The sequence below is a fragment of the Nansenia antarctica genome (genome assembly GCF_963989245.1).
Source record: "Nansenia antarctica genome assembly, contig: SCAFFOLD_209, whole genome shotgun sequence".
Lineage (NCBI taxonomy): Eukaryota > Metazoa > Chordata > Actinopteri > Argentiniformes > Microstomatidae > Nansenia > Nansenia antarctica.
The window spans coordinates 100048-118479 of record NW_027662977.1 but is presented as its reverse complement, the minus strand read 5'-3'; the positions used below and the strand labels follow the sequence as shown (position 1 = coordinate 118479).

At 46.0% G+C, this 18432-nt stretch overlaps 1 protein-coding gene across 1 annotated transcript in view; it reads right to left on the bottom strand.

Moving 5' to 3' along the window:
- The window catches only part of LOC308175351 (glucocorticoid receptor-like), a gene marked incomplete at its 5' end in the record, with an annotated part of 60695 nt that overhangs the window by 9494 nt on the left and 32769 nt on the right, over window positions 1-18432 (bottom strand). The window contains 6 exon segments of the mRNA XM_080551030.1: window positions 942-1067; window positions 1070-1071; window positions 2555-2699; window positions 5379-5657; window positions 10760-10876; window positions 18182-18208. Coding sequence (XP_080407156.1) covers window positions 942-1067; window positions 1070-1071; window positions 2555-2699; window positions 5379-5657; window positions 10760-10876; window positions 18182-18208 — 696 coding nt within the window.

Genomic DNA, 18432 nt, shown 5'->3' with positions numbered 1-18432 from the left:
CAAAGAGACATACAAGACTAAAAAACTATTTTGACAATGTCTTTCTCTCCTGTGAAAATTGCCCGCTAGTCTAAAAATACACAGCTCAGCATGGAAATGTAATTTCCTTAAGAGCCAATCAAATGACACCTTAAGTGCCCTTTTTTCCCCACTTCCGAAGTCAATTTGAGGTAAGATTAACGCTAAACTTTTTTTTGCGTGAAATATGGTTTGGTGATGGTCGGTCCCGCTGGTAATTGGGTTCTGAGGTTCTGTTTCCGCTGTTCAGGAGGAGGCTAATTACAACGCCGCAGGAGAACTACATTTACATTTTAGGGCATTTAGCAGACGCCTTATTCCAAAGCGACTTACAATCGATACATTTGACTAAGCAAGTGAATCATCAATTCACCAGTCGTAGCAGGAAGGGTAATCCAGCTCAGGCCCGGGGCCACTGGCAGTCATCGTGAAAGAATATATATTATATATATGTATATATATACAGTATATACTGTATATATTTTTTTTCATAGACACTGGAGAGACAGTACAAGGGGGCAGTAGAAGTCTTGGGAGGCCTAGTATAAGGGTATACTATAGTATAATAACCTGTCTTTGAGTGGATTTCCTCCCCTAAAAGCACAGCAGCACGCCTGAAACCTCCACACATCTGCACCTGTACTGTATAACCTCTGACCTCTCCTCCACCTGGCTCCCTGCATGAATCCACTTGCTTTTTCCATTAAATGTATGTATCTCTCTCTTTCTTCTCTTCCTTTCTTCTCCCTCCCTCTCCCTTCTTCTCTCCCCCTATCCCTCTTTTCTCCCAAACATTATAAATTTTTTAAATCCGTTCATGAGGTGACATGGCTGGTGAGAGTGAGTGTGTGCGTGTGTGTGGGTGTGTGTGTGTGTGTGTGTGTGTGTGTGCGTGTGTGTGTGTGTGTGTGGAGGCAGCGTACCTGTGCTCAGCAGCAGCAGCACCTTCATGCACAGGTACTCGTCGTAGGACACCTGCAGCCGCACAAACTCGTTAGAGATCTTCAACATCTGCTCACACTGGTCACTCATGTAGGGCAGCTTCATCTCTCACTGGGGGGGAGAGGGGGAGAGGAGGGGAGGGAGGGTAGAGAGAAGGAGAGGGACAGGGGGGGAGAGGGGGGAGAGGAGGGGAGGGAGGTAGAGAGAAGGAGAGGGACAGGGGGGGGAAGAGGGGGAGAGGAGGGGGAGGGAGGTAGAGGAGAAGGAGAGGGACAGGGGGGAGAGGGGAGAGTTGAGAGAAAGAGAGAAGGAGGGGGGGGGGAAGAGGGACAGGGAGGAGAGGGAAAGGGAGAGATAGAGAAAGAGAGAAGGAGGGGGGGAGGGAGAGAAAGATGGAGAAAAGAGGGACAGGGGGGGAGAGAAGAAGGGGGAGGAGAGAGAGAAGAGAGATACACATCAGAATCCATACCTCTCCACAGCTCCATCGTTTAGCGCGCTAACGCGGAGTGCTCGGCGGGGTGAGGCGACGGATCGGCCGTTGCCCCTGGAGACGGAGGTGTGAGGTCACCGCTGATGGGCTTCACACCACACCTGACCTCCCCGCCCCCCCCGACCCCAGGCATACATACAGCACGTTTCATGTTACATTTCTTTTTATTTACCGGTAATTTGTTTTCTTTCTCTCTCCTGCACAGGTCTCTGGCCTGTGGCTATACTTATCTGACCAATCAGAGCAATCTCTCTCTCTCTCCCTCCCCCCTATCCCTCTTTTCTCCATCTTTCTACTCCCCCCCCCCTCCTCCATCTCTCCCTTTCCCTCCTTCCCCCCCTGTCCCTCTCTCTCCCTCCCTCCCACTCACTCCTTCCCTCCCTCCCTCCTCCTCTCCCTCCCATCCCCCCTCACTCCTTCCCTCCCTCCCTCCTCCTCCTCTCCTCCCTCCCCCCTGTATTCTCCCAGGTGGGAGAGGAGAGGAGACTATTGTCATCCAGAACCAGCCGGATCCAGCCCACTTACTCCCCACGGTACCTGTTCTGTGTCCTAGTGGGTTCTGTGTGGTTTTATAGTCGTTGACTTTTATTCTCTCAAGCTGTGATCTGATATTATTTACAAGTGTGTTTCACACATCATAAAGTTTAATGAATGTAATTAAATAATTCAATTGAGTGGATAAGAAGGAGAGGGTGGGAGTAGAGAGAGAGTAAAGAGAGAGAGAGAGAGAAGAAGAGAGAGAGACAGACAGAGAGAGAGGGAGAGGGAGACAGAGAGAGAGAGTAAGAGAGAGAGAGAGAGAGAGAGATAGAGACAGACAGAGAGAGAGAGAGCGAGAGAGAGAGGGAGACAGAGAGAGAGTAAGAGAGAGAGAGTAGAGAAAGAGTAGAGAGAGACAGAGAGAGAGAAAGAGAAAGAGAGAGAGAGAGAGAGAGAGAGAGAGAGAGAGAGAGAGAGAGAGAGAGAGAGAGGGAGAGATAGACAGAGAGAGGACGTACTCGTTGATGACCAGGTCAGAGAGACAGAGAGAGAGAGACAGAGAGAGATAGAGAGAGACAGAGAGAGATAGAGAGAGAGAGAGAGAGAGAGGGAGAGAGGACGTACTCGTTGATGACCAGGTCGGGGGCGAAGCAGAGCATGCCTCCGTTGCACTGCTCGTAGGAGCGCCAGCCCAGGCCGAAGGACATGATGAACAGCCAGGAGCACTGCAGCAGGGTCATCTGGTCGTCCAGGTGCAGGTTCCTGAACCCTGGTGGCGGGGAGGGGAATTACACCACGTTAATTTCATTGATACCGATTATTACCATTGATTCTGAGGCTTATCCATTCCTTTTTTTTCTTTTCTTTTTTTTGTTAGTCCCCCCACTGATATATATATTTTTTTTTCATTTTATTGGGACAGATATAGTGAAAACAGAGAGGAAAGTAAGGAGAAGAAGGGAGAGAGAGGGCATGTCAGCAGGGTATGGGGGCCGGATTCTAACCCATACCGACATGGGTATATGTGTGCACTGTAGACCGCGATGCGAGACCACTGGACCACCCCAGACCACTGGACCACCCCAGGCCATGGTGCTACACCACTGGACCACCCCAGACCACTGGACCACCGCAGACCACTGGACCACCCCAGGACCACTGGACCACCCCAGGCTATGGTGCTAGACCACTGGACCACCCCAGGCCATGGCGCTAGACCACTGGACCACCCCAGGCCATGGTGCTAGACCACTGGACCACCCCAGGCCATGGTGCTACACCACTGGACCACCCCAGACCACTGGACCACCCCAGGACCACTGGACCACCCCAGGACCACTGGACCACCCCAGACCACTGGACCACCCCAGACCACTGGACCACACCAGACCACTGGACCACCCCAGGCCATGGTGCTAGACCACTGGAACACCCCAGGCCACGGTGCTACACCACTGGACCACCCCAGACCACTGGACCACCCCAGGACCACTGGACCACCCCAGGCTATGGTGCTACACCACTGGACCACCCCAGACCACTGGACCACCCCAGGCCATGGTGCTACACCACTGGACCACCCCAGACCACTGGACCACACCAGACCACTGGACCACCCCAGGACCACTGGACCACCCCAGGCTATGGTGCTAGACCCCTGGACCACCCCAGGCCATGGTGCTAGACCACTGGACCACCCCAGGCCACGGTGCTACACCACTAGACCACCCCAGGCTATGGTGCTAGACCACTGGACCACCCCAGGCCATGGTGCTAGACCACTGGACCACCCCAGGACCACTGGACCACCCCAGGCTATGGTGCTAGACCACTGGACCACCCCAGGCCACGGTGCTACACCACTGGACCACCCCAGGACCACTGGACCACCCCAGGCTATGGTGCTAGACCACTGGACCACCCCAGGCCACGGTGCTACACCACTGGACCACCCCAGGCCATGGTGCTAGACCACTAGACCACCCCAGGCCATGGTGCTAGACCACTAGACCACCCCAGGCCACGGTGCTACACCACTGGACCACCCCAGGCCATGGTGCTAGACCACTAGACCACCCCAGGCCATGGTGCTAGACCACTGGACCACCCCAGGCCATGGTGCTAGACCACTGGACCACCCCAGGCCATGGTGCTAGACCACTGGACCACCCCAGGCCATGGTGCTAGACGACTGGACCACCCCAGGCCATGGTGCTAGACCACTGGACCACCCCAGGCCATGGTGCTAGACCACTGGACCACCCCAGGCCATGGTGCTAGACCACTGGACCACCCCAGGCCGTGGTGCTAGACCACTGGACCACCCCAGGCCATGGTGCTAGACCACTGGACCACCCCAGGCCACGGTGCTAGACCACTGGACCACCCCAAACCACGGTGTTAGACCACTGGACCACCCCAGGCCACGGTGCTAGACCACTGGACCACCCCAGGCCATGGTGCTAGACCACTGGACCACCCCAGGCCACGGTGCTAGACCACTGGACCACCCCAGGCCATGGTACTGGTGCTAGACCACTGGACCACCCCAGGCCATGGTACTGGTGCTAGACCACTGGACCACCCCAGGCCACAGTGCTAGACACACACACACACACACACACACACAGACACACACACACACACACACACACACACACACACACAGACACACACACACACACACACACACACACACACACACTACACAAATGTTTGTTTTCCACTAAGGAAGAAACCTTGTGAGGAACCAGCAGGCATGACTGTTCCTGGTGTCATGTGAGAGTCCTCTGAGTGTTTCTATAGCAGGGTATATACAGCAGGGTATATATATAAAGTATATATAAAGGGTATATATAGCGTGGCTGTGTGGTGGACGCCTAGCGCGTTTCTCACAGGGGGGATTAACAGACCACAACAGTGTGTATAAGTCTACTGCCGTGTCTGCGCTGTAGCTTAGCAACACAATGTCACCATACTTTTTTCTTCCTTTCTTACTTCCTCTTTCTGTCACAACATACATAACGTAAGGGGCCGTGGTGAAGATGTAGCTTTCTGTCACAACGTAGAGAAGAAGAAACACACCAGAAAGTGAGGAAATCCGAATGGCCTCTGTTTGTGGGTTTGTTGTCGATGGCGTGTTGAGAATACCTCCAGTAGACCTGCCACATCTGTCAGCTCGGCTGAGTGTAGGAGGACTGCTTGAATAAGCACCGTTACCTAACTCTAACCCTAACCCTTTCCTACTGATAATAATAATAATAATAACAACTTTTATTTGTATAGCGCTTTTCCTGCAAACGTTGCAGCTCAAAGTGCTTAAATCATTATATAATCATAATTTAATTATTTAGTAATTTAAAGGCAATATTAAAAAGATGGGTTTTTAGTGGCGATTACCAAATCATGTGCCATCTTTCCATCTTTCTATATTTCTCTCTCTCCTTACCTGGCAGGGACTTGGCCCACTTGACGGCGGAGATGACCTGCTGTCCGCCCAGCCTGTTGAGGGTGGTGAGCAGGCGGGTGGAGGTGTCGGGCACCGTGCTGTCGTAGCCAGAGTAGATGATCTCCGGCTCGATGGCCTTCAGCAGGGACAGCATGGTGGGCACCAGCTGGGGCATGGACTTGGGGATCAGGGCGCAGGCGCGCTCCTCTGGGAGGGGCAGGACGGGGTCGGCCGGGGCGTGCTGCCCCTTTAACCTGATCAGCTTCTTGTTCTTCCTCGCTGGAGGGAGGGAGGGAGGGAGGAGAGATGATCAGTAAATAATGTTATTAACACCTGTAAACCTGTAATCCATATTATTAACACCTGTAAACCATGCTATTAACACTTGTAAACCATGTTATTAACACATCTGGAAGCTGTTTGGAAAAGGGCGGGCACTTTCAAAAATACTTTGCATTGGATGAATCTGTCTATCATGGACTAATTTCAGAGAGCATTACCACATGATACCATCAAACTGTTAACTGCTCTAATTCTAATGCAAGGATGAGAACTTAAAAGATATGAATTGGAACAACATATTTATTTTATGTTTTTTTTAAACAGCTGTGATTTTGTTTCTCTCAACAAGTGTCCAAATGTTTTAACAATTCCAATATGAAAATAAAATAGGACCTTTCTACAAACAAGGTTACTCAATTATGGCTCAGGAGCAGCATCTAAATATTGCACATACTGCAATCAAGATAAATAAAGTGATAATAAAAATGTCCAGTAAAGAATAATAGGTCCTTTCTGTAAACATTGAAATAGATCAAACAGGACAGTATACCGTTTGCAGGGCCAGGCAACTCTTCAACTCAAAGTCGTAATGTATAAAGTGCACGGTGAGACTGAGATACGGCTCGGTCGTCCTGCCCGACAGATCGGTTGTTGTTGTTGCATAGTACTCAACATGTTTCAGCTCCGTCTCAAGTATCTTCCTACATTCCGCATGTACGTTTCTGGGATGGCCACATGACTAAAGTACGTGCGGGAGGGAACCGCATATCTTTTATCCAGCGTTTGGATGAGTTTTTTAAACCCTTCGTTGCTCACAGTGTTAATAGACACCATGTCTTTAGCGAGGTAATGCGTGATGGAATTTGTTATTTCACGGTGCCTTCGTGAGCCCTTTTCATACGGCGTAACAGCCGCAAACGACTCTAAAACACTAGTTTGCTTAACGTTAGACTGGGCTACGGGACTTTCACTTAACTCTCCGTTTCTGACCGTACACTCGTCATAGAGCTGCCCGTGGTACTTTTTCAAGTGCTGATACAGGTTTGCGGTGTTGCCTCTGGATGTAGCGACTGTTCCACGACAGGTTGTGCGCAACACCTGCTGTTGTTGCACATCTGTCGTCCTAAACCCGAAATACTTCCCTACAACAGAGATGTTGTTTTTGAAGCGATTTATCCACACCATTAATGTTGCTAGCTACTGAAATGTCTTCACAGATTCACACGTGGGCGTTTCACGTGCAGTGTTGTTGTTGTTGTAATTGGGTGTGTGCGTTCATTGACGTTGAATCCGACGCGCTGTATAACGTATCCCAAATAGCAGGCTTTGCGATTTGCTAATCGCATCATCTCAAATCGCGATTTCGATTTAAAATCGATTAATCGTGCAGCCCTAGTTAACACCTGTAAACCATGTTATTAACACATCTAAACCATGTTATTAACACATCTAAACCATGTTATTAACACATCTAAACCATGTTATTAACACATCTAAACCATGTTATTAACACCTGTAAACCATGTTATTAACACATCTAAACCATGAGAGATGAGAGAGAGGCGTGTCAGTCCTGTTCTGTTCTAACAGGCCTCGGGTTAAGAGGTTACAATCAAAACCATCTCTTGTTCTTTTTGTTCTCTATTTTAATTTCCTCTACATGCGTTTCTATGGCAACTAAGAGCCTTCCCTGTCCTCCCCCTGGCTGACGGCCTACTGATGCACCACCGTCCATCAATGTGGCTTTGCACTTCCCATCTCCTCTTTCTCTTCCTCTCTCACTCTCTCTATGATTCATACACATAAATCATCAGCAAAGTCCATCTATTATATTATATACGTCGATTTGCGTGAGTGTGCGTCAGTTAGATTCATCTAGAATCCCCAGCCAAGTTTATTTCCACAAAATGCAGCATATCACCTGGAGACAATGACTTTAGATAGACAGACAGCTAAGGAGATTGTCTCTGTCTGTCTGTCTGTCTGTCTGAGAGGTAGATAGATAGGTAGGTAGAGAGACAGATCATAGATAGATATACATAGGTAGGTAAGTAGAGAGGTAGATAAATAGATAGATAGATTGAGAGATAGAGAGAAAGAGAGATAGATAGATAGATAGAGAGATAGAGAGATAGATAGAGAGATAGATAGAGAGAAAGAGAGATAGATAGATAGATATATAGATAGATAGGTAGGTAGAGAGACAGATAGATAGAGAGATAGATTGAGAGATAGATAGGTAGAGAGATAGATAGATAGATAGGTAGAGAGATAGATAGATAGATAGATAGAGAGATAGGTAGAGAGATAGATAGATAGATAGATAGATAGATAGATAGATAGATAGAGAGATAGATAGATAGATAGATAGATAGATAGATAGATAGATAGATAGATAGATAGATAGATAGATAGATAGATAGGTAGAGAGATAGATAGATAGATAGATAGATAGATAGATAGATAGATAGATAGAGAGATAGATAGATAGATAGATAGATAGATAGATAGATAGATAGATAGATAGAGAGATAGATAGATAGATAGATAGATAGATAGATAGATAGATAGATAGATAGAGAGATAGATAGATAGATAGATAGGTAGATAGATAGAGAGATAGATAGATAGATAGATAGATAGATAGAGAGATAGATAGGTAGATAGAGAGATAGATAGAGAGATAGATAGATAGGTAGAGAGATAGATAGATAGGTAGGTAGAGAGATAGATAGAGAGATAGATAGGTAGGTAGGTAGGTAGATAGGTAGGTAGATAGGTAGGTAGATAAGGCGAAGCCCTAAGTCAGAAGCATTTGAGCCCAATAAAAATGTGCAGCAGCATGCCTTATAAACTGATGTTCTCAGTCACAGCGACACGGAACACGTTGAACTCTGAAGCACCAAAGGCCGTGCTCGTAATGTTTGTTTACGACACGTCAGAGATAAAAAAAGTTGATTCACAACAAGGATAGAAAATGATCACGTGGTCGGTCGGTCGGTCAGTTGCTGCTACCACAGGTGCAACAACAGTAACGTGGAGAGAAAAAAAGCATCTTTCAGATCAAAATAGGTTTCCGTAGAAACCACGGTCCGCCTCACCTTCTACTAACGAGGTAAGCGTCTCTCTTCCGACTGGTAACCACCGGTAATTACTGCTAATTACCCCACTTATTCTGAGCTGGACACGCTAACCGCTAGAACAGTGTTGTTCCCTCTCACAGGGGGCGGGACCCGCACATTCACCCAGCAGAGACCAGGAGGAGGAGAGCTGGGTCTAGACCAGGAGAGACCAGGAGGAGGAGAGCTGGGTCTAGACCAGCAGAGAGACCAGGAGGAGAGCTGGGTCTAGACCAGGAGAGACCAGGAGGAGGAGAGCTGGGTCTAGACCAGGAGAGACCAGGAGGAGAGCTGGGTCTAGACCAGGAGAGACCAGGAGGAGGAGAGCTGGGTCTAGACCAGGAGAGACCAGGAGGAGGAGAGCTGGGTCTAGACCAGGAGAGACCAGGAGGAGAGCTGGGTCTAGACCAGCAGAGAGACCAGGAGGAGAGCTGGGTCTAGACCAGGAGAGACCAGGAGCAGGACTGGGTCTAGACCAGGAGAGACCAGGAGGAGGAGAGCTGGGTCTAGACCAGGAGAGACCAGGAGCAGGACTGGGTCTAGACCAGACCAGGAGAGAGACCAGGGGGACAGGGTCTAACACTGCAGTGTGAGTCTGTGGTCACTGTGGATAAACGTTCAGCTAAAGGGCTTAAAGCAGATGGAGGAATCCTCCCCCCCCCTGTCCCTCTCCTCCCCCCCCCCCCCCCCATCGTCTCTCTAGGGACCGATGGCAGCCTGCCACTGCCAACGTCTGCTGATCCACTCTGCTGCCCGTTACAGAACTCGCTGCCAGTGTCTGTGGAGAGCTGCCATCTTGGCCCTGGTCGTCCTGGTTAAAGCTGCACCTGTAAGCCTATAGCCTGTAAGTGTTTAGGCTGTTGGAAGGAATCCGACCAATAGTGGCGGCGGTAATGGTGGTAACTTATTTACGTTACTTATTACTATTTAGTTTTTTTTTGTATCTGAATGCTGCCAAATCGTGAGCTTAGAATTATAAGGTTCTATCTCCGTTTAGGGCAGTTCAGAGATATTGAGCGTCTAAGTTTTTACATTCCATTATGTTTTGTAAGATGGAACCTTTGTATTTCATTAATTACCAACTAAGAATTGTCTACATTTTAAAAATAACACCACACAGGCATTAATAAACACCTAATGGATCAGATTATGTAAAAAAACTAAATTTGGACAAAAATGGAGATAGAACCTTATAATTCTAACGTCACGAAATGCCAATGTTGAGGAAACCAAAATCCAAAGAATTGGACTCTTCGTGTGTCTTGTGTACCAGTGAGACTTAATAAAAGCGATTCTGGTTCTGGTTCTGAATAGGGGCATCGCTCTCAATCTTGGGGGGGTCACAGGAAACAACTGAGGTCAATGTGGGGAGGGTAGCGAGACAAACAGCCGTGTCAGCCAGTGGCTTCAGCAGGAAGGGGAACTGCGCGAGACAGCCAATGGGCATTGGCTCCAGACTTAACGCCAATACCCCCCCCCGCTGCTAATCAACTGGGGGGTTAATTAACCTGTTTCCCGGTAACAAAGCTACTGACGATAACGATGACGAACCTCCTAGAGACGAGAGATTCGGTCGGAATGTGTTGCCGGCGGTGCCACCTGGCTGCTAGGAGGGAGGCCGGTGGAGGTAGAAACAGGAGGACGGGGCTCGTTCTTAACACATGGACTGCACTTATATAGCGCCTTTATCCAAAGCGCTATACAACGGCCTCTCATTCTCCCATTCACACACACATTCACACACCAATGGCGGGAAGCTGCCATGCAAGGCGCCGGCCCGCTCACTGGGAGCAATTTGGGGTTCAGTGTCTTGCCCAAGGACACTTCGACATGTGGCCAGCCGGGGCTCGAACCGCCGATCTGCCAACCTTGCGATCATTAGACGGCGGCTCCTCTACCTCCTGAGACACAGCCGGCCCACATGGGGACAATAAATGAGGAACAGGTTATCAGACGCTGAGGCAGGTGACTAGTGTTTACCTTCCAGGTTCATCCCGGCTTGGAGACACTTCCGGAAGCGGCATGCGGGGCAGTTCTTCCTGCGGATCTTGTCGATGATGCAGTCGTTCCTCCCAGCACACAGATAGTTATGTTGTCCTAGGGAGGGGAGGGGAGGGGAGGGGAGGGAGGGAGAGAGGGAGGGAAGGGAGAGAGTAATTACTAAGGAAGAGGGTTAACCCAGGGCATAGCATCTCCCCGCCACTCCTCACACCTGCTTGGAGTAATAAACCTGACGACCCCGGTCATGTAACAGGCTGCGGCTGCTGCAGGTTCGCCTCAGATAATGACCATGTACCAGTGCCGGTCGGACGGCCTTGTTCTATTGTATTGTGTGGTATAATATTGTGTGGTGTTCTATTGTGTGGTGTTCTATTGTGCGGGAAATGAGAATGCAGCCTCACCAAACCTCTTCTTTTGTACATGTGGTACACAGAGAAAGCCAGCGTCAGAAGACCTGAGAGTTCTATTGGGTTGATATTATGCTAGCAAAAGACCTGAGAGCTCTATTGGGCTGATATTATGCTAGCAAAAGACTTGAGAGCTCTATTGGGCTGCTATGCTAGCAAAAGGTCTTTCAGATATTCTGGTGCTGTGCCAGTGAGAGCTTTATAAAGAAGCAGAAGGATCTTGAAATCTATTCTGAACTCAACAGGAAGCCAGTGTAGAGTCTCTAAAATAGGAGTTATATGAGCTCTTCTGTTTTGTTTTGGTTAAAACTCTCATCAGATCTCATAAGATCTCACTAGGCCATGTTTTAGGGGAATTAGTCTAACGCAACCAACGAGGAACCACCCGTTCACACTGTATCTGATTAAAACAGAGAGACCGTCCTTCATATGAACCCTGTCTAGATAACATCATGGCACTAACACACCAGCCAAAGCATTAATCTGACGATTACTCATAATCAGACCAAAAACCGTCATAACGCGACCTAACCATCCTTTGGTTTGGATGAGTCACAGTAGAGGAGTACAAAGAAAAAAAAAAAACTGTTTGGGGTTTAACCATGACCCGAACTTTTAACCATAACCATAAACTACATAAACACCCAGAAGGATCAGAAAATGACTGATCGCTGGAAAATAATCTGTCAGTTTCTGAGTGAACCACACCGCCGCAGTGACGCGTACGTGTTAAGACTGCTACTATGAATCATGTAAGCCGGCGCTCTCTCTCTGTGAAGGGCGCTGGTACAGGCTGTTACTGGCTGCCCGTCATAATACCTCACAACTAAACAACATTCCACAAATCTCGCAGCATTCACATTTCACATTTTCTTTGATTGTTCTAAAAAAATAAAGTTTAATCATTTTTTTATTTAACCCATATTTCTCCCAGGCAGGTAAGGTAAGGGTTAGGGTTAGGGTCAGTTAAGGGTTAGGGTTAGGGTCAGTTAAGGGTTAGGGTTAGGGCCAGGAGGGACTGGGGGGGTGTCAACCGTGAATTGAGAAGCAGGGTGGGAGATGGGATAATCATCTTATACACAGCTCATAACTGTATATAGCTCATAACTGTATATAGCTCATAACTGTATATAGCTCATAACTGTATATAGCTCATAACTGTATATAGCTCATAACTGTATATAGCTCATAACTGTATATAGCTCATAGCTTCAAATAACCTAAACTGCAGGAGCATATCCTTTGATATATTCTCCTCCTTTGAATATCATGCCACAGTTATGGCATGCCAACCACCTATTCTTACGGTAACTGTATACAGGCCGCCGAAACCAGCCCCTACTTTCCTACCTGACTTCTCTGAGTTCCTATCCATTATCCATCCCAACTATGATAGGATTATTATCACTGGTGATTTTAACTTTCATGTTGATAATGGGGCTGACTTGAGGGCTAGGGAGTTTATTGACCTCTTGGAATCTATGGATTTTGTCCAACATGTCAATGAACCCACTCACAATCATGGCCATACCCTTGATCTTGTGATTACAAAGGGTCTTGAGGTCTCAATATCAGGTATCAGCGACCTGGCCCTCTCTGACCATTTCTGTATTTTCTTTACCATTATAACACGTAAAGCTGAAAGCAATGCTGAACGTGTTGTTAAAAAACGTTATCTTACCCCTGCAGTGGCTGAGAATTTCAAAGCTTTGATGAACAGTAATCACACAACTCCCACGTTGTGTGAAAACGACTTAGTAATTACCTTTAACAATAAAGTAAAAATGGCCCTAGACTCCCTGGCACCTACCAAATTAAAAAAGGTTGGAGCCAAGAGGAGAGCACCATGGCGAAACAGTGAAATAAATCTCCTAAAGAGAACATGTAGGAAAGCTGAGCGCAGATGGAGAAAGAGCAAATTACAGATTGATCAGAATATTTTTAAAGAACATCTATCTGCCTTTAACTTGGCAATGCGAAATGCTAGAAAAAATCACTTCTCAAAGATAATATCTACAAACAAGAATAACCCCAGGGTCTTGTTCTCGACAATTGATTGCCTTGTAAACCCTGCTCCTAAAACTCTAGACGGCGCAGCCTCTGTCACCAAATGCGAGGAATTTGCAGCCCACTTCAGGGATAAGATAACAAATATTAGAATGTGTATTACTCAGGAAAGACTAGGTTTGTGTAGCACCACAGATCCGCCGCCACAGAACATGACTATGAGCATGTTCACCATGATTAGTACGGAAACATTAGGTAAAATTGTGTCACAGCTTAAACCGTCTACGTGTCCTCTTGACCCTATTCCTACCACCTTTTTTAAGGAAATTTTTGAATCTGTGTCTGATGACATACTAGGCATTGTAAATCACTCCCTACTTAAAGGGATATTTCCAGCGGCGCTTAAAACTGCCCTGGTTAGACCCACCCTGAAAAAAAGTAACCTAGATCCTTCTGATCCCAAAAACTGTAGACCAATATCAAATCTCACTTTTCTAAGCAAAATTTTAGAAAAGGCAGCGTATAGACAGCTTCATGAATTCTTAGTCTTAAATAATAGGTATGACCCACTTCAGTCAGGTTTCCGATCATACCACAGCACAGAAACCGCTTTGCTTAAGGTAACAAATGACCTTAGGATAAATGCAGACTCGAAAAAACTCTCGATTCTTGTACTCTTAGACTTAAGTGCAGCCTTTGATACGGTAGACCATTCCATACTTATTGAGAGACTTGAAAACTGGGTTGGCCTCTCAGGTCCGGTCTTGAACTGGTTCAGGACTTACCTGGCTGACCGAGACTACTTTGTAGCCCTTGGTGACCATAAGTCAAAAAATTATAGCACAACCTGTGGAGTTCCCCAGGGGTCCATTTTAGGACCGTTGCTCTTTAGCCTATACATGCTACCCCTCAGTTCTGTTATCAAGAAGCATAGCGTTAACTACCACAGCTATGCTGACGACACTCAGCTTTATATCTCAGTAACTCCCAACGACTACAAGATGATTGACCACCTGATAGATTGTATTGCCGATATTAATATTTGGATGACACAAAACTTTCTCCAACTCAATCAAGAAAAAACAGAGGTATTGATCATTGGCGAGAAAACTGGGAGAGAGAAATTATCTGCACACTTGAAAACACTAGCTCTTAACACTAAGTGTCAGGCCAGGAATCTTGGTGTCATAATTGACTCAGATCTAAATTTTGAAACTCATATTAATAATACTATTAAAACATCCTTTTACCATCTAAGAAACATCACTAAGGTACAATCATTTCTCTCCCAGGCAGACACTGAAAAATTAATGCATGCGTTTGTTACTAGTAGGCTAGATTACTGTAATGCTCTCCTGACAGGTCTCCCCAAAAAAATGATAAATAGACTACAAATGGTTCAAAATGCTGCTGCTCGTGTCCTTACTAGGACCAAACGAAGAGCGCACATCACACCTGTCTTGAGATCACTACACTGGCTCCCTGTCAGTCATAGAATAGACTTTAAGATCCTTTTACTAGTTTATAAATCACTTCACTGTGATGCACCCAATTACATGGTGGACATGCTCATAAGATACACACCAGCTAGACCCCTACGGTCTAGTGGCACGGAACTTTTAATAGTGCCAGAGGCTAGGACAAAGAGATTTGGAGGATCAGCTTTTAGCATATATGCTCCTAGATTGTGGAACACCCTACCTGAGGGCCTGAGGTTGTCTAAAACTCAGGACATTTTTAAGCGTGACCTCAAAACCTACTTATTCAATGTCGCCTTTTGATACTACGGGAGACATTGGACATTATAGAACTAGGATCACTAGGCCATTACACCATACTCGTGTTTTGAGATTTGTGTTGACAGGAAAATGGACCCGGGTGCTGATGAGGCACTCTCAGCTCCAAACAGCACCTAGAGCAGTACTGGAACCGGTACAAGGGTGTACCAGGACCACCATCAGGTTGTATTGCTGTCATCTTTATTGTCTTTATTGTGTTGTTGCATCATAACTATGCCTAAGATTCTCTTTTGGCAGGACCTGTGACCATCCGGATGCAGAACGATGCAAATATAACACTAAATTTATGGACAGAGTGTACGCCGATAATATGCAAGGAATTTTTCCTGGATACATGGTGTACAGGTTTTTGCCCTTGCTTGCTTGCTTTGTGCCGGTGGTCCTTGGCCTCCCCTTGGGGACCGCTGGGTACTGGTAGGCAAACTGGCTAGTAGTCGCTCTATTGGTAGAGGGCTGCAAGGGAATTTTTTCCTGGCTACATAGTATACAGGTTTTTACTTTTGCCTGCTCGCGGCTCTGTCAGTATTGATTGATTGACTGATTGACTGAACATTTTCATTGTGTGAAGCGCATTGAGTTGCATCTTGTAAGAAATGCGCTATACAAATAAAATTTGATTTGATTTGATTTGATAACTGTATATAGCTCATAACTGTATATAGCTCATAACTGTATATAGCTCATAACTGTATATAGCTCATAACTGTATATAGCTCATAACTGTATATAGCTCATAACTGTATAAAGCCCATAACTGTATTTAGCTCATAACTGTATATAGCTCATAACTGTATATAGCTCATAACTGTATATAGCCCATAACTGTATATAGCTCATAACTGTATATAGCTCATAACTGTATACAGCCCATAACTGTATATAGCTCATAACTGTATATAGCCCATAACTGTATATAGCTCATAACTGTATTTACCTCTACATTAAACTGATGTTTACAATACTACGTCTGCACATACTGTATATTGCTAGTAGTTACCCATCACTACCATTCTTGTTATATTTATACCATGATCTTATATCACTATTTACACTTTTGGTTGGATACTAAACTGCATTTCGTTGCATAGTACACTCAGGGCTTGACATTAAGCTTTTCCAGGTACTTGTCCTTCCTTGCCCTGCATATAATCAATACAAAATATGTGCCCAAGACTTCCTTCTTTCATTTGGTATGACATTTATACCATTGTGATGTATTGTGCCCAGTAAATGTTAAGACAGTGTGTGACAACATACCCTGTACTCCCCTACTCAGTGGACATAGATTGTTTGACAAGGCAGCTACATTGACAAGGCAGCATACATTGACAAGGCAGCATACATTGACAAGGCAGCATACATTGACAATGCAGCATACATTGACAAGGCAGCTACATTGACAAGGCAGCAGACATTGACAAGGCAGCAGACATTGACAAGGCAGCAGACATTGACAAGGCAGCAGACATTGACAAGGCAGAAGACATTGACAAGGCAGCTACATTGACACAGCAGCATACATTGACAAGGCAGCATACATTGACAAGGCAGCAGACATTGACAAGGCAGCTACATTGACAAGGCAGCAGACATTGACAAGGCAGCATACATTGACAAGGCAGCATACATTGACACAGCAGCATACATTGACAAGGCAGCTACATTGACAAGGCAGCATACATTGAAGGCAGCATACATTGACAAGGCAGCAGACATTGACAAGGCAGCATACATTGACATGGCAGCATACATTGACATGGCAGCATACATTGACAAGGCAGCTACACTGACAAGGCAGCAGACATTGACAAGGCAGCTACATTGACAAGGCAGCTACATTGACAAGGCAGCTACATTGACAAGGCAGCATGGCAGCTACATTGACAAGGCAGCTACATTGACAAGGCAGCAGACATTGACATTGACAAGGCAGCTACATTGACAAGGCAGCTACATGACAAGTAACTGCTAACTAACTAACTAACTAACTACCGTTTGTTAAGATCAACTCTCACTAGCACTTTTACTTCAGGTGCTTTTAGTCTTTTAGCCATTCAGTTACTATTGTTACTATTTTTAACAATATTTCAGATGTGATTTAATGTGCATTATTCGTCTCTACACTCATCACTTATGTTCTGCGTTTACTGTTTAATAAAACTCCCATGACTGTTATTTATACTTGCCATGCCTACACTTGTCTTTGACGATCCAGGCTATTACTGGAAGCCATACTGCCAATATCAAATTACCGGGTACGAAAAAAATAAAAATAAGAAGTAGTAAGATTGATTAAACATAATAATGCCTATTTATGGATGGTGAAATGTCACGGCAGGCCTGAGCCTGGACAGGATGACTAGAAGCAGCCAGTACATCTGGTCCACACAGACATATTCATGACATCACTGTTTCCCTGCAGACGGCACCACCAGAGGAGACTATCTGACACAGTGTATTTCCATGACATGACATTACTGCTCAGACGTGGAGGAAGAGTCGCGTCACATTGGTGCAGATTAGGCCTAGTCAGACACGCTGGGCGTCTCTCTGTTTGGCTGGGGGAGATAGAGCAGCCAGCCCCCCCCCCACCACACATAATAATAACCCCCCCACCACCCCGACTGGAAAAACACACACACAGGGTGACACACTAACACATGCTTACACTAATGCATTGAGACTCAGCAACAAGCACGTTACTGCAAGTGAGGTTGTGCATTTTGATTCAGGGAAACAATTTGGATCAAGTGCACAACATTATTATGATTAGAATCAGTGCTGTTATGAGTCCAGATGGCATCTATGACAGGTAAGGTGGGTGACAGAGAAATCATTCCAAGCAGGACCTAATAATTAAACAAATATTTGTTTAAGCCAAATTATATTATGAATCAATATACAGTACCAGTCAAACATTTGGACACTTCAATTCAATTGAATGGGGAAGTGTGTCCAAACTTTTGACTGGTACTGTATCTATCTATATTATTGCATATCTATCTATACAAATATCAACATCACAACATGGCATGCATTTCAGAAAGGGGGCACACAGAGAGACTGGTTGACTCTGACGGTCAGGTCAGGTCAGAGGTCAGACGGTGGAGCAGGTCAGTGATTGGTGGAGGTGTGTGTATGAACCAGGAGGTGACATCATTAGTTATTATAAAGGTTGGTTTATTTACCATCTGTGTTTTGTCGCGCTCTCCATCCTTCGCCATAGCAACAACAACCGTAGAATGGGAAAGAAAAAACAAAAGTAACAGATATAACTTCTGATCTCTGTACAGCCTCAATTCATATGCATTTACCATTATTTATATCAACTACTATTAGTATTACTCTTTCACTCTAATATGCACCAGTACATTACACCAGACTAAATCATATACAGTACTGTAACTTTGCAAACAAGGTCAATAAACAAGGTAAAATA